Source organism: Caretta caretta, chromosome 6, assembly GCF_965140235.1.
Source record: "Caretta caretta isolate rCarCar2 chromosome 6, rCarCar1.hap1, whole genome shotgun sequence".
In the NCBI taxonomy this organism is placed as follows: domain Eukaryota; kingdom Metazoa; phylum Chordata; order Testudines; family Cheloniidae; genus Caretta; species Caretta caretta.
This window is the reverse complement of record NC_134211.1, coordinates 107,933,403-107,947,896: the sequence shown is the minus strand read 5'-3', so window position 1 is coordinate 107,947,896 and position 14,494 is coordinate 107,933,403. Positions and strand designations below refer to the sequence as shown.

At 43.9% G+C, this 14,494-nt stretch overlaps 1 protein-coding gene across 3 annotated transcripts in view; it reads right to left on the bottom strand.

Moving 5' to 3' along the window:
• Positions 1-14,494, bottom strand: part of EML1 (EMAP like 1) — a 199,599-nt gene that overhangs the window by 24,592 nt on the left and 160,513 nt on the right. For all 3 annotated transcript variants that reach the window (XM_048855472.2, XM_048855471.2, XM_048855473.2), the window contains 3 exons: positions 14,304-14,399; positions 13,537-13,671; positions 9,010-9,109 (listed from right to left, as the gene is read on the bottom strand). In XM_048855472.2, coding sequence (XP_048711429.1) covers positions 9,010-9,109; positions 13,537-13,671; positions 14,304-14,399 — 331 coding nt within the window. The remainder of the gene's footprint in view (positions 1-9,009; positions 9,110-13,536; positions 13,672-14,303; positions 14,400-14,494) is intronic.

Sequence of the window (14,494 nt, the reverse complement as noted above, 5' to 3'; positions counted from 1 at the left end):
TTCTTTGAGATGTGTTGTGCACCAGAGGTGTATGTGCGCCCAATGCACTCACATCAGAGACTTTTGCCAGCAGTAACACTAGGGGGCGCATGTGCCCCTGCTCCCTTGATGCTCAAAGTCGAAAGCATAAAAGAAGTGTAGCTGCTGCCTTCCTCTACATTCCTTCACACCCACCATCTAACTAATGCCCAAAGTAGCAGGGATGATGGGAGGGCTGTGGAATGCATATGTGCACAAAACATCTCGAAGAACAACAACAGTTACTGTACAGATAAGTAACCGTTTTCCCCTCTTTTGAGTGATTGTGTATGTATATTTTCTACTATAGGTGACTCACCAGCAGTTCCTTTATAGGTGGTGTAACTTCAGAAATTTGAAAAGAGACTTCAACACTGACTTGCCGAAACTGACATAATTCCAGGAAGCTTGAGTGATAGCATAGTGTCTAGAAAAGGTATTTACTGACAATCACGTTGCTGCCTTGCTGATGTTCGTTATCAGGATGTTACCCAGAAAGGCTGATGAAGTGAAGTGAGCCCTAGTGGAATGGGCTGTTATTCTCAGAGGAGGAGCAACCTTTGCTGGATTATAACAGATTTTGATACAGTCAGAAATCCAGAGAAATATGCACTGATCTGTAACTGGATGCCCATAATCCTTTCAGTGAAGGTTACAAAGAATCTAGGAGACAACCTAAAAGACTTTGTGCAGTCCACATAAAAGGGTAGAGTTCTCCGTACATCCAAAGTATGAAGCCTTTCTTCAGCTTTGCTAGACCGAAGTTTTGGCAAAAATCCTTGAAGATGAAAGGTCCAATAAAGGTGGATACTATATTAGGCATAAACTAATAATGCCTGGAGCTCTGATACCCTTCTTGCAGATCTAATTGCTCCTAGAAACACTGTCTTTATTAGTAACAAAGATAACAAAGTTGGTGCTAAGGGCTTGAAGGGGGATATCATTAAACAGGACAAATCAAAATTCAGGTCCCAAGAGAATACAGGATCAAAACAGGAGGGTACATATGAATGAGGCCTTTTAAAAATCCAGACTCCAAGGGATGCAAAAAACCAGAAAGCCCTTCTACTGGTGAATGTGGAGATGGAGGCTAAATATACCCTTACAGAGCTGAAGGAGAGACCACACAATTTCAACTGCAGCAGGTAGTCTAAAATATGTCTAATTTTCACTCTACTTGGTGACAATTGGTGGTACTCAGCCCAGGCTGAGAACCTTTTTCATTCTGCTGCACACCAAAATGGCTTGGACATTTTGGGAGCCAACTCTCTCCTCCTTGCTCAACCAAAGATCATTCATGCAAATGAGGTAAAGTGACTATAGGTTGGAGTGCAGCAAGTTGCCTTGATTCCTTAAACAGAAAGTCCTTGACCAGAGGTAGAAATATGGCAGGCTGAACTGATAGTTGATGTAGGACAGTGCACAAATAGTGTCTTGGTCAGTCTGCAGCTCTAAGGATTAAGGATTAAAGTCACTTTGTCTCTTTTTAGCTTCCGGTTCCCCCCCCCAGGGTGACAGAGACAGGAGGAAATATGTACATTAGAAGACCTGACCAATAGAAAAGGAAGGAGTCTGTCAAAGAATGTGGACTGTGACTGCTCTGGAGCAGAATGTACTGCACTTGTTCAGGTTGGTCACAAAGAGGTCTACTACCAGATAACACCACTGATGGATAATCTGATACAGAATGTCCTTGTGTATTGACCACTTGTGATGGTCTACCAAGTTCCTGCTGAGGGAATCTGCAATAGTATTCCTCACCCCTGGGAGGTGAAAGGTCTTTAATAAGATATTGTTCTTTATGTAAAGGTTCCACAGGCGGATTGTTTCTTGGCACAATTAATTCATCCTTCTCTGGGCTTGCCTACACTTAAAATGCGACAGCAGCACCACTGCACTGCACTTCAGTGTAGACAGGAGCGATTCTCCCATCGACATAGTAATCCACCTCCCAAAGAGGCAGTAGCTAGGTTGACAGGAGAATTCTTCTGTTGACCTAGCACTATCTAAACTGTGGGTTAGGTTGGTATAACTACATCTCTCAAGGGTGTGGATTTTTCACACCTCTGAGAGATGTAGAATCTAAGTGTAGACCAGACCTCTGTTCAGATAAAACATAACAATGGTGTTGTCAGTGAGTATTTGATGTCTGATGATTAGGATCCTATCTTGAACATGAGACCTTGTTCTTCCCCAGACCAGCCAGTCATTCAAGTAAGGAAATACTTGGATGCCTGAATGGTGCAAATGAGCTGCAACTACTGCAATGCATTTGATACCCACCGTTGGGGCTTAGGATAGGTCAAAAAGCAGTACCTTTTACTTGTAGTGCATTATGCCTACCATGAATCAAAGATACCTTCTGTGGTCAAGATGGAATACCACTGATTGTCTGGGCTAGATTGCTGTGCAGCTAGGTGGGTTAACGCCTGGTTTCTAGCAGGGCTCTTTGAAATGAAAGCAGTGTCGTTTTTTTTGAATAGGCCATTGATTAGGGGCACCTAAGTGAGAGAGGCGTGAGTCACCCATTCCAGCTGTGTGTGAGATGAAGACAGCTGGGAGACTAAGACAGTTAGCCAGCTGAGTTCTCCAGTGGAGCAAGGCATGGAGGTAGGGTTTTTGGGGGGTTCCCCTTAACTTGAGGGCAATCTACCAGGAATAACCCCTAATGGGAGGAAAATAAATCATTGCCAACACCACTTCTAGCTTTCCTCTGCCTGCACCTGGCCAGATAGGCATCCTGATCCTTGAAGCTGCTACCCAGGTCCTGGTCTTGATTTTCGGGGAATGTGGCCTCCATGTGCCTGCTGAAGAAAGCCAGGCAGGGTGGAACCACTCAGTTGAGAGATGTCTGGTGGTAGAGTCCCTCAGAAAGCAGGTAGGAGAGTTCCAGGAGGATGTGTGTCTGCGTAGCATCAGGGCGCACAAGGACTTCATCAGCAGGATGCACATGGAGACATCTGGGATGGAGTATGCTACCTAAGTAGAAAAGACTACAGCAGCACCAGAGAAGGAAGGAGAACTGGCTGTTCTGCAGAGAGGAGACTAATTGCTGGCCACCTTGGCAGCAGACAGTGTCCCACCTCCTACACAGATCCCCAGTCCATCGAGGTCAAGAACTGGTATGCTGTACTGGCAACAGGAGGAAAGGAGCAGATTCCAAGGGCTGAAGAATAGGAGACACCTGCACCAGTGCTCAGAGCCTCACAGCCACCACACCCAACATGAGGAGGCATAGAGTGGTGATGATCGTGGGCTTCCTTTTGAGGGGGATGGAGGTGTCCATCTGCCAATCTGACCAGATGTCTCAGGATGTGCACTGCCTGCCTGGAACCAGCATCTGAGATGTCTTGGAAAGGTTGCTGAGGCTCATCCATCCCTCTGACCTGCTATCCCATGCTGCTTATCCACAAGGGTACTAATGATGCTCCCAGGTATGACCCTGAGCAGATCAGCAGTGACTAGAGGTCTCTGGGAACGAGAGTTAAGGCGCACAGGTGGTGTTCTCATCCATCCTCCCACTTGAGGGTAAGGGCCCAGGCAGGGACACACACATCCTAGAAATGAATGTATTGTGCAGATGAGAGGGCTTTGGCTTCCTTGATCATGGGATGCTGTTTCAGGAAGGAGGACTGCTGTGGGGAAATGGGATCCCCCTGACCAAGAATGGGGAGAGCATCTTTTGACACTGTTGACTAATGTACGGACTAGCATATATATCTATATAACTCATTACCAATATATATTTTCGACACCATACATAGATCAGTATATATTAAGCACAAAATAGTAATATAATAGCAGGTATATAGCCTAAATTGGCCTATGCTTTTTATATATCCTGTTTCACTTATGCTATGTATCCCATAACCCATTGCATTCACTGAAGTAAGTTTTGGCATAAGCAAATAAGGAAGCTATCAAGACCAGGACAGATGAGTGCTTTACCAGAGTAACAGAAAGGGAGTTACTTCAAAGTAACTGACCAGTACAGAAATGTCCCACAGGAAAAGGATAAGAAATATGATTGTTCTACCCTAGTACAGACCTAGGGGGTGCCGTTACACCACTGGTGGGCAACCTGCTGCCTGCACATGGCCAGTCAGGGTAATCTGCTGGCAGGCCACGAGACATTTTGTTTACGTTGACCAGCCACAGGCACAGCCGCCCACAACTCCCAGTGGCCCCTAGCTACCCCTCCCTGCACTCTGAGCTACTCCCATGCCTGCACACAGCCCATAGCTACCCTCTGCCTGCACACTGAGCTACCCGCTGCCCTCACACAGCCCCAGCTACCCCCTCCCTGCACCCTGAGCTACCCGCTGCCCTCACACAGCCCATAGCTACCCCCTCCCTGCACCCTGAGCTACCCGCTGCCCTCACACAGCCCATAGCTACCCCCTCCCTGCACCCTGAGCTACCCGCTGCCCTCACACAGCCCCTAGCTACCCCCTCCCTGCACCCTGAGCTACCCGCTGCCCTCACACAGCCCCTAGCTACCCCCTCCCTGCACCCTGAGCTTCACTCTGCCTGCACACAGCCCCTAGTTACCCTCCCTGCACTCTGAGCTACCCCCCTGCCTGCACAGTCCCTAGCTACCCTATCTCTGCACCGTGAGTGGTTTTCAAACTTTTTGAACTGAGTCCCCTCTTCCCTCAGGATGAGTTATAATTTTTGATTGCCCTCCCCCACAACCAAGACAGGCTGGGTGGCTTGCTGAGATGAGTCAGAGGGTAAAGGTGAAGCTCCCTCCCTGGATCCCGCCATGCAGAGCTGGCCCGAGCCCCATCGGCCCCCATTCCCCCTAAATAGAAGTCAAACTATACCTATGTCTGAGGGCCCCCCAACTTGGCCCAGAGTCTGGAGTCCCTCCCTTCCCCACTGGGCTGTGAAGTTTTTATAGCATGTTGCAGGGGGCCTCGGAAGGAAAATGGTTGAGAACCCCTGACCTAGAGTATAACAGGTTAATATGTAATAACCAACATGGATTGCCAAGAAGAAAATCATGCTAAACTAATCTAATTTACTTCTTTGACAGGGCAACTGTAGAATGGATTGAAGCCATAGACATGATATTTTTTGATTTTAGTAAGGCCCTTGACATAATCCCACATGACCTTCTCATAACAAAACTACGGAAATGTGATCTAGATTAAATTACTATAATTTTGGTGCATAACTGATTGCAAGACCATACTCAAAGAGTAATTATTAAGGTTGCGAGTGTGTCACAGAGGTCATGGAAAGTCACGGATTCTGTGACTTTCTGTGACTTCTGCAGCAGCAGCAGTTTGGGTGTGTGGGATGGGGCTCAGGGTTAGGGGCAGGGGGTTGGAGAATGCAGGGGGTGGCACTCGCCAGTGGGAGCTGGGGAGTTCCCCACCCCAAGGTAAGGTCCCCTGGCAGCTCCTAGGTGGCGGAGGGGCCGGGGAGGTCTCTGTCCCGCACACTGCCCGCCCCTACAGGCCCTGCCCCTGCAGCTCCTATTGGCTGTGGTTCCTGGCCAATGGGAGCTTCAGCAGCTGGTGCTTGTGGTGGGAGCAGTGGAGCCCCTGCCCTGGCCCCTCCACCGCCTAGGAACTGCAGGGACTCGGAGCCAGATAGGAAGCACCTGACAGCCCCGCCAACCCTCCTTACCCTAGCATCAGTGGGGTCCCACGCTGCATACGGTGGCCTGCCCCCCACCAGCACCTGCGGTGGCCCCGGCCCGGCCCCCCCAGAGCACCCGCAGCCCTCCTGCCCAAATTTTAGTCACAGTGGGTATTTTTAGTAAAAGTCATGGACAGGCCCGTGAATTTTTGTTTATGGCCCGTGACCTGTCCATGGCGTTTACTAAAAATACCTGTGACTAAAACGTAGCCTTAGTAATTATTAATGGTTCACTGTAAAACTGAGAGAATGTATCTAGTGGGTCCCACAGAGATCTGTCCTGAATTCGATACTATTCAATATTTTCTTAAATGACTTGGACAATGGAGTGCTGCGTATGCTTATAAAATCTGTGATGACATTTAGCTGAGAGGGGTTGCAAGCACTTTGGAGGACAGGATTAGAATTCAAAATGACCTTGACAAATTGGAGAATTGGTCTGAATCAACAAGATGAAATGCAATAAAGACAAGGGCAAAGTACTATACTTCAGAGGAAAAAATCAAATATACTAATACAAAATGGAGAATAAGTGGCTAAGCAGTAGTACTGCGGAAAAGGATCTGGGGGTTATAGTGGGTCACAAATTGAATAAGAGTCAACTATCTGTTGCAACTGCAAAAAAGGTTAATAATATTCTGAGGTGTATTAACAAGAATGTCATCTGTGAGACATGGGAGGTAACTGTCCCGCTCTATTTGGCACTAATAAGGCCACAGCTGGAGCACAGTGTCCAGTTCTGGGCGGCACACTTTAGGAAAGATGTGGATAAACTCGAGAAAGTCCAGAATAGCCCTACAAAAGTTATAATAGGTTTGGTAAACCTGACCTATGAGGAAAGGTTAGAAAAATCTTGGCATGTTTAGTCTTGAGAAAAGAAGACTGGGGCATGGGATTGAGGGGGCAGAACATACAAATATATTAAGAGCTGTCTTCAAAACGGTCTTCAAATATATTGAGAGCTGTCATAAAGAGAACAGTCATCAATTGTTCTCCATGTCCACTGAAGGTAGGACAAAAAGTAATCAGTTTAATCTGCAGCAAAGGAAATTTAAGTTAGCTATTAGGAAAAAACTTTCCAACTATAAGGACAGTTAAGCACTGGAACATGCTTCCAAGGGAGATGGTCAAATCCCTGTCACTGGAGGTTTTTAAGAATTGCTCTTTATAATCCCCTGGTAACTTGTTTGCATATTTAGAAATTGCAGACCAAATAATAAAGGAATACTTGGCCAATAAAGCTTGATAATTTGGGATTCTCATTTGAAGAAGCACAGTGGTACAGCCTTTCAACCATGTAAATCCAATCTCTCAAACTGTCTTTGGGGTAGCCTTGGGGAGTGACTGCCTCAATAGTTCATTTGCCACAGTAATAACTAAGGAATCTTGTTATAACTTGTTGTAGGGTGAATGAAAAAATAATCATATTCTTGCTGGGGAACCTGATATCATCTATCCACCCACAAATTGAAGCTGGTGTCTGCCAAAGGGCTTGGTTCCAGTAGGGACTGGTTAATGGGAAGGACAACTCTTCCTGGGGGGATTGGAGTCTGCAGGATATTTAACAGGTTGTGCAAGCTATTTTGCACAAGTTCTGCCTGCACTCCTAAAGAAGCAGCCACTCTCCTCATGAGGTCTTGAAAGACCTTGAAGTCTTCAGGTGGAGGTGAAGCTGACTCCAGTGTGATTGCCTCATCTGGAGAAAAGGAAGAAATGCAAGGAGGAATATGCAGGGGTTCCTCCGTTGATACCTCTTGGTCTGTGGATTCTGTCAAGGGGTGACCTTGTGATTTCATCGAGCTTCACAAGTAGCTACAAGAGCTGGAGAAGGTGACTCCTCCTGGATTGTGTAGTTGGTGGAGATCCAGAGAGCCTTAGAGAAGTCCACAAGGCCCAAGTTTTTGTAGTGCTCATGGTGGAGGGCACCATACTTGGACATCTTTATAAGTGTAGTGATCTTAATCCCTGGGCCGTGCATCCCTAGAATAAGACCTGCATGGAGATCTGAAAGAAATAAAGGTCTATCATGGTCAGACAGAAATAAAGGTCTATCATGGTCAGAGTCCAACAAGGAGGAAATATAACTCTCCTTAGTCAGTCTTATGCCCAGATCTCCAACACCCCCTGGAAATACATGATGTTGCCCCCAAAATACGGACATTTAAGAAGTATCCAACAGTGCCGGAGGAGGCAGACAAGGTGAACAGAATGTTGAAAGATGAGTCGATGTCGACAGTGCTGATGTGTACTGGACTGAAGATGCAGAAGCTGTCATGGCAGGTGCTGGAAGAGCTGATGGAACTGAGAGGGAGGAGCAGTCAGAGCTGAAGTAGGTGCAGGCAGAGTTGGCTGATGCAGCAGAGGTGAGTACAGCAAAAGGAGGTACAGTAAGTCTCTTGCCACATGAAAGGCTGCAGCATTGACAGCACCAACAACAGAAGTAAGTTTGCAGCCACGGGAGCTAGTATCGGATCCGACAGTGCCAGGGTTGAAGATCTCTCTGGTAACAGAGATGGCACCAGTCCCAGCGGCCCTGCTGGAGTCAATAATTCCGCCTCAGATGGCACTAATGAGTGTTGGTGCTTGTGCTGACACCTTGGCTCCACAGGACTTTTTGTGACATTAGGAGTGTGGCCTATCAGCCTCAGAAAGCTTTGATGAAGCCGCAAGACAGGAAGATCTAAGCTTTGGAGCTGTGGCAGCCAGAGGCGCACTCCAAGGGGAGGACCTCTCTACTTTCTTGTGGTCAGGGTCAGGCTCTGAAGAGGGACACATCACCTTGTAGAGGAGATGAACCTTCAGACAGAAATCTCATGGAGAACAGGGAACTGATTAGGCGAGACATGTGGAGGACAAATTCCCTAACAAATTAGGCAGCTTTAAGTTTATCAGTGACAGGGATAACAGCCCTGCATGTGGCACATTGTTTAAATCCGGGGGATTTCTGCATTGCAAAAATCCCTAAAATCACTGTCAGCTAATTGCCTACTAAACTATAATGATACTAAATGAATTATAATTATATACAAAGGGAGAAATTCTCTTTCTAAGCTGGCTAACCGAGGCTCAAGAGTGACGGAGAGATCCAATTCTTGCCATAAGAAGAAACTGAAAAGAGGGCAGCGGTCACACCTCTTTTATGCCCTTGGCTCTAACCACAAGGAGGGCAGGGTCGCATGTGCTGCCTAGTGGTACTGCTGTCAAAATTATCTGACTCAAATGCACTGGGCACACATACACCTACAATGGAACGTATACGTGCACAATCACTCAAAGGAAAATAAACAATTGTCCTATTTCAATGCAGTATATAATGCACTGTTATAATCTGTCTGGTCTTACCTTTCCCCCAGACTAAGATGTTTCCACTTGAGTCTCCTGTAATTGTATCACCATTTTCAGAAAAGGTCACACACAGGACAAACTTTGGCTTCTCTTGTTTCTGTATGGTAGAGAATTAGTACATTTACAGCAACACACAATCCATTCCTTTTAGCTGTATATATTTAATTCAATTTAGACTTAGTCCTAATATTAATACTGTAATATTTTCTTTTTATTCATCTGAAAAAAGATCAGGAGCTACTATCGCTTTCAGAAATTAAGTTCTGCAAACACTGTCAGAAACACTTGAGATTTCTAAGCACAAGATCAAATCCGCACAGACACACCCCTGGAACCCCGACCTGGGATATTCTATCTACTACCCAAGATCCATAAACCCGGACATCCTGGGTGCCCCATCATCTCAGGCATTGGCACCCTGACAGCAGGATTGTCTGGCTATGTAGACTCCCTCCTCAGGCCCTACGCTACCAGCACTCCCAGCTACCTTCGAGACACCACTGACTTCCTGAGGAAACTTCAATCCATCGGTGATCTTCCTGATAACACCATCCTGGCTACTATGGATGTAGAAGCCCTCTACACCAACATTCCACACAAAGATGGATTACAAGCCGTCAAGAACACTATCCCCGATAATGTCACGGCTAACCTGGTGGCTGAACTTTGTGACTTTGTCCTTACCCATAACTATTTTACATTTGGGGACAACGTATACCTTCAGATCAGCGGCACTGCTATGGGTACCCGCATGGCCCCACAGTATGCCAACATTTTTATGGCTGATTTAGAACAACGCTTCCTCAGCTCTCGTCCCCTAAAGCCCCTACTCTACTTGCGCTATATTGATGACATCTTCATCATCTGGACCCATGGAAAAGAAGCCCTTGAGGAATTCCACCATGATTTCAACAATTTCCATCCCACCACCAACCTCAGCCTGGTCCAGTCCACACAAGAGATCCACTTCCTGGACACTACAGTGCTAATAAACAATGGCCACATAAACACCACCCTATACCGGAAACCTACTGACCGCTATTCCTACCTGCATGCCTCCAGCTTTCACCCTGAGCACACCACACGATCCATCGTCTACAGCCAAGCTCTGCGATACAACCGCATTTGCTCCAACCCCTCAGACAGAGACAAACACCTACAAGATCTCTGTCAAGCTTTCTTACAACTACAATACCCACCTGCAGAAGTAAAGAAACAGATTGATAGAGCCAGAAGAGTTCCCAGAAGTTACCTACTACAGGACAGGCCTAACAAAGAAAATAACAGAACGCCACTAGCGGTCACCTTCAGCCCCCAACTAAAACCCCTCCAACGCATTATTAAGGATCTACAACCTATCCTAAAGGATGACCCAACACTCTCACAAGTCTTGGGAGACAGGCCAGTCCTTGCCTACAGACAGCCCCGCAACCTGAAGCAAATACTCACCAACAACCACATACCACACAACAGAACCACTAACCCAGGAACTTATCCTTGCAACAAAGCCCGTTGCCAATTGTGCCCACATATCTATTCAGGGGACACCATCACAGGGCCTAATAACATCAGCCACACTATCAGAGGCTCGTTCACCTGCACATCCACCAATGTGATATATGCCATCATGTGCCAGCAATGCCCCTCTGCCATGTACATTGGTCAAACTGGACAGTCTCTACGTAAAAGAATAAATGGACACAAATCAGATGTCAAGAATTATAACATTCATAAACCAGTCGGAGAACACTTCAATCTCTCTGGTCACGCAATCACAGACATGAAGGTCGCTATCTTAAAACAAAAAAACTTCAAATCCAGACTCCAGCGAGAAACTGCTGAATTGGAATTCATTTGCAAATTGGATACTATTAATTTAGGCTTAAATAGAGACTGGGAGTGGCTAAGTCATTATGCAAGGTAGCCTGTTTCCTCTTGTTTTTTCCTAACCCCCCCCCCCCAGATGTTCTGGTTTAACTTGGATTTAAACTTGGAGAGTGGTCAGTTTAGATGAGCTATTACCAGCAGGAGAGTGAGTTTGTGTGTGTATGGGGGTGGGGGGGATGTGAGAAAACCTGGATCTATGCAGGAAATAGCCCGACTTGATTATGTAAAGAGTTGTCACTTTGGATGGGCTAGCACCAGCAGGAGAGTGAATTTGTGTGGGGGGGTGGAGGGTGAGAAAACCTGGATTTGTGCTGGAAATGGCCCACCTGTTGATCACTTTAGATAAGCTATTACCAGCAGGACAGTGGGGTGGGAGGAGGTATTGTTTCATATTCTCTGTGTGTATATAAAGTCTGCTGCAGTTTCCACGGTATACATCTGATGAAGTGAGCTGTAGCTCACGAAAGCTCATGCTCAAATAAATTGGTTAGTCTCTAAGGTGCCACAAGTACTCCTTTTCTTTTTGCGAATACAGACTAACACGGCTGTTCCTCTGAAACCTAAGGAAGTTCTGTGAGGCTTAGATGCTCTAGGTATATTTGTTCTGGAGGTAACAAATGCATCTGTAATACTTTCTCTGCTTAACTGAGACTATCCTTAAAAATGCATTTAAAAATAAAAACAGAAAATGTCAAGGCACATATTTAAGAGCTCCAACTTTAAAATGTTTATAACTTGCCCTAAATTAAAACTTCTTATACAGCTTCACAAACAGCTACTGAGCATGCTTAGTAACTGCCATGCCCTACTTTTGGATGTTTCTGTGCCCTCTAGCTAAGTTTCTCTGGACCTGTGCACAAAACATAGCATATTCAGTAAAAAAAATCCATGTCGCCTCTCCACTGCTTCTCTCCCTTTCTTTGGGCTAATAAAAATTTCAAATGCTGCAGTATAAAGCACGTGGGCTATATGTGTTCCAGTTGGTTTCTATTTTTTAAAATCTGTCTCCTTGAGCAAGCCAAGTTGAAGAAAATTACTCAAGTAAACTTACTTAATGTAAGGTTCTCAAACGGTTAAAAAAGTTTAGTTATTCACAAGATTAAAAAAAGCCATGATTAATTGCAGTTTTAATTGCACTGTTAATCAACAACACTGAATACAAAGTGTACACCGCTGACTTTATATTATTTTTTATTACAAATATCTGCACTGTAAGAAAGAGAAATAAAAGAAACAGTAATTTTCAATTTCTCTTACCAGTACTGTAGAGCAATCTCTTTATAATGAAATGTAGAATTTTTTTTAAATAACCGCACTCAAAAAAAAAAAAAGTAAAACTTCAGCGCCTACAAGTCCACTCAGTCCTACTTCTTTTTCAGCCAATCACTAAGACAAAACAAGTTGCTTTACATTTACAGGAGATAATGCAGCCCACTTCTTATTTACATCACCTGAAAGTGAGAACAGGTGTTCACATGGCACTGCTGAAGCTGGCATTGCAAGGTATTTATGTGTCAGATATGCTAAACATTTGTATGCCCCTTTATGCTCAGCCCTGAGATTTAACTCTGTAACGCTTTCTGAAAAGTCCTGAAAACAGAGAACTCTGGCCTGTGCTTCATCAAGGAGTTAAGCTGAAGTGCAGAAAAAAGGGGAATGTAATACAGTTAAACATAATACAATTTTAATAATCCATCCCCATTACACACGTTACACATTATGCATGCTGACATTTCTCAATGCAGTTACTTTGACTGCACATGCAAGTGAGATAATTTAAACAACCAATGGTTAACTAGACACCGTAGTCGCCATCTGTACACATTGCAGAAACAAAAAGAAAAGGAGTGCTAGTGGCACCTTAGAGACTAGCCAATTTATTTGAGCATAAGCTTTCGTGAGCTACAGCTCACTTCATCGGATGCAAAAGTGAAAGCTTATGCTCAAATAAATTGGTTAGTCTCTAAGGTGCCACTAGTCCTCCTTTTCTTTTTGCGGATACAGACTAACACGGCTGCTACTCTGAAACCTCCCATTGCAGAAACATTTTATTTGTGCTTGCAACTGTAGTACCTATGCATGCAAACAGAACTGCAAAAGTGAAAGTGGAGTTCAGACCTACTTTTTAAAAAGCAAGGCTTTAAAGTAAAAATGATATTTACAAAATAGACTGAGTGGAATTTCTAGCTTTGTCTCTTTTTGAAATATGTATGTGCAGAACTTTAGATCTGAAAAGAACATATGGGAAAGAAAATTCATGTTCACATAAATGTGCAACTCAATTTCTCAAATTACCCTTGGGGAAAAAAAAAATAACCCTACCTTTGGGCTATGGCCAAACATGGAAACTTTCAACCCAAAAGGAATTTGAGAAAATTAAGAGAAAGTAAAAACAAGAACATAGAAGGTAGAATGGAAACCAGATTTTGACCTTCGCTGTAGTGATAACCGCCTATGATTGCCACATGCTATGCTAATGTACTAATATACTACAAATGCTGTACAAAATACAATATGATAAAATAGCAGGTTTAATTACCATGTTGTTTTGATTCATTTCAGCCTTAAATAAACTTTATTGCTGTATGCATATAGCATTGCTGTAAAAGAAAAAGTTAAGAGCATACACTACTTTACCTCAAATAATCCTTGCTTTTTAATAAGGGAGTTCCCGTCTAATGTCCAAAAGTAAAGGTGTGATTTTCCACAAGTAACTATTATATTTGTGTCTGTAGGATGAAAATCTGCTGCAAATACCGCCTCATTAGAACACTTGATAAGAAAGAAAGAAACAATGTATCAAAATTTAATATACAGATAAAACAAAATGATTAATTTACAAGTGTTTTCTTGTTAAACAAATTAGTCAACTTATGATACGTAATTATGTACCATATTTGGATTAAAAAGTTTTTACTCATTTTTTTAATTTAAGTAACAACAGACTGATATAACAAGCACTTTGGATAAAATTTCTTGAAGGAAAGAGCTGAAGTGAAAACATTTTCTAATTCTGTTAGTATTGTAAGTTGACGCATGTCTTCAAAACTGTTTCTGATAGTCTTAAGAGGAAGCCCTCAAATTAAAATGTGTTTACAGCATTTTTCTATATGCCCTCTAATACATCCCTACACTTGCTTTTTAAAATTTCCTAATAAACTCTAACATGATTATGACAGCAAAGCAAAAAACAAGACCCCTTTCCTCCCGTCGCTCCCAAAAGCCCCCCACATTATTTTTAACCATGAGAAGAAATATTTCAGATAGGTATACTTTATATTCTTTGTCCTTTATAAATGAAAGCACTAATAAGAATTAAAAGGTACAGAAAGACATTTGATGACAAAAATTCAAATCTACATACAAGCAAGCATTTTACTGCACAAAATATCTTATTGCAACACCTTGACATCTGCCAGCCTCTCTTCCTTCTGCCAGTCCCATACAGAAAGCACATGGTCATTTGAATCATCCACCGAACAAAGGTTACTTCCTCCATTCTGAAGCAAAACATTTAAAAAGTCATTTATAAAAGAATTCAGAAATGGGTAGGTACAAATGGATAAGTCATTAAACACTACTGCCTAACTGAAAG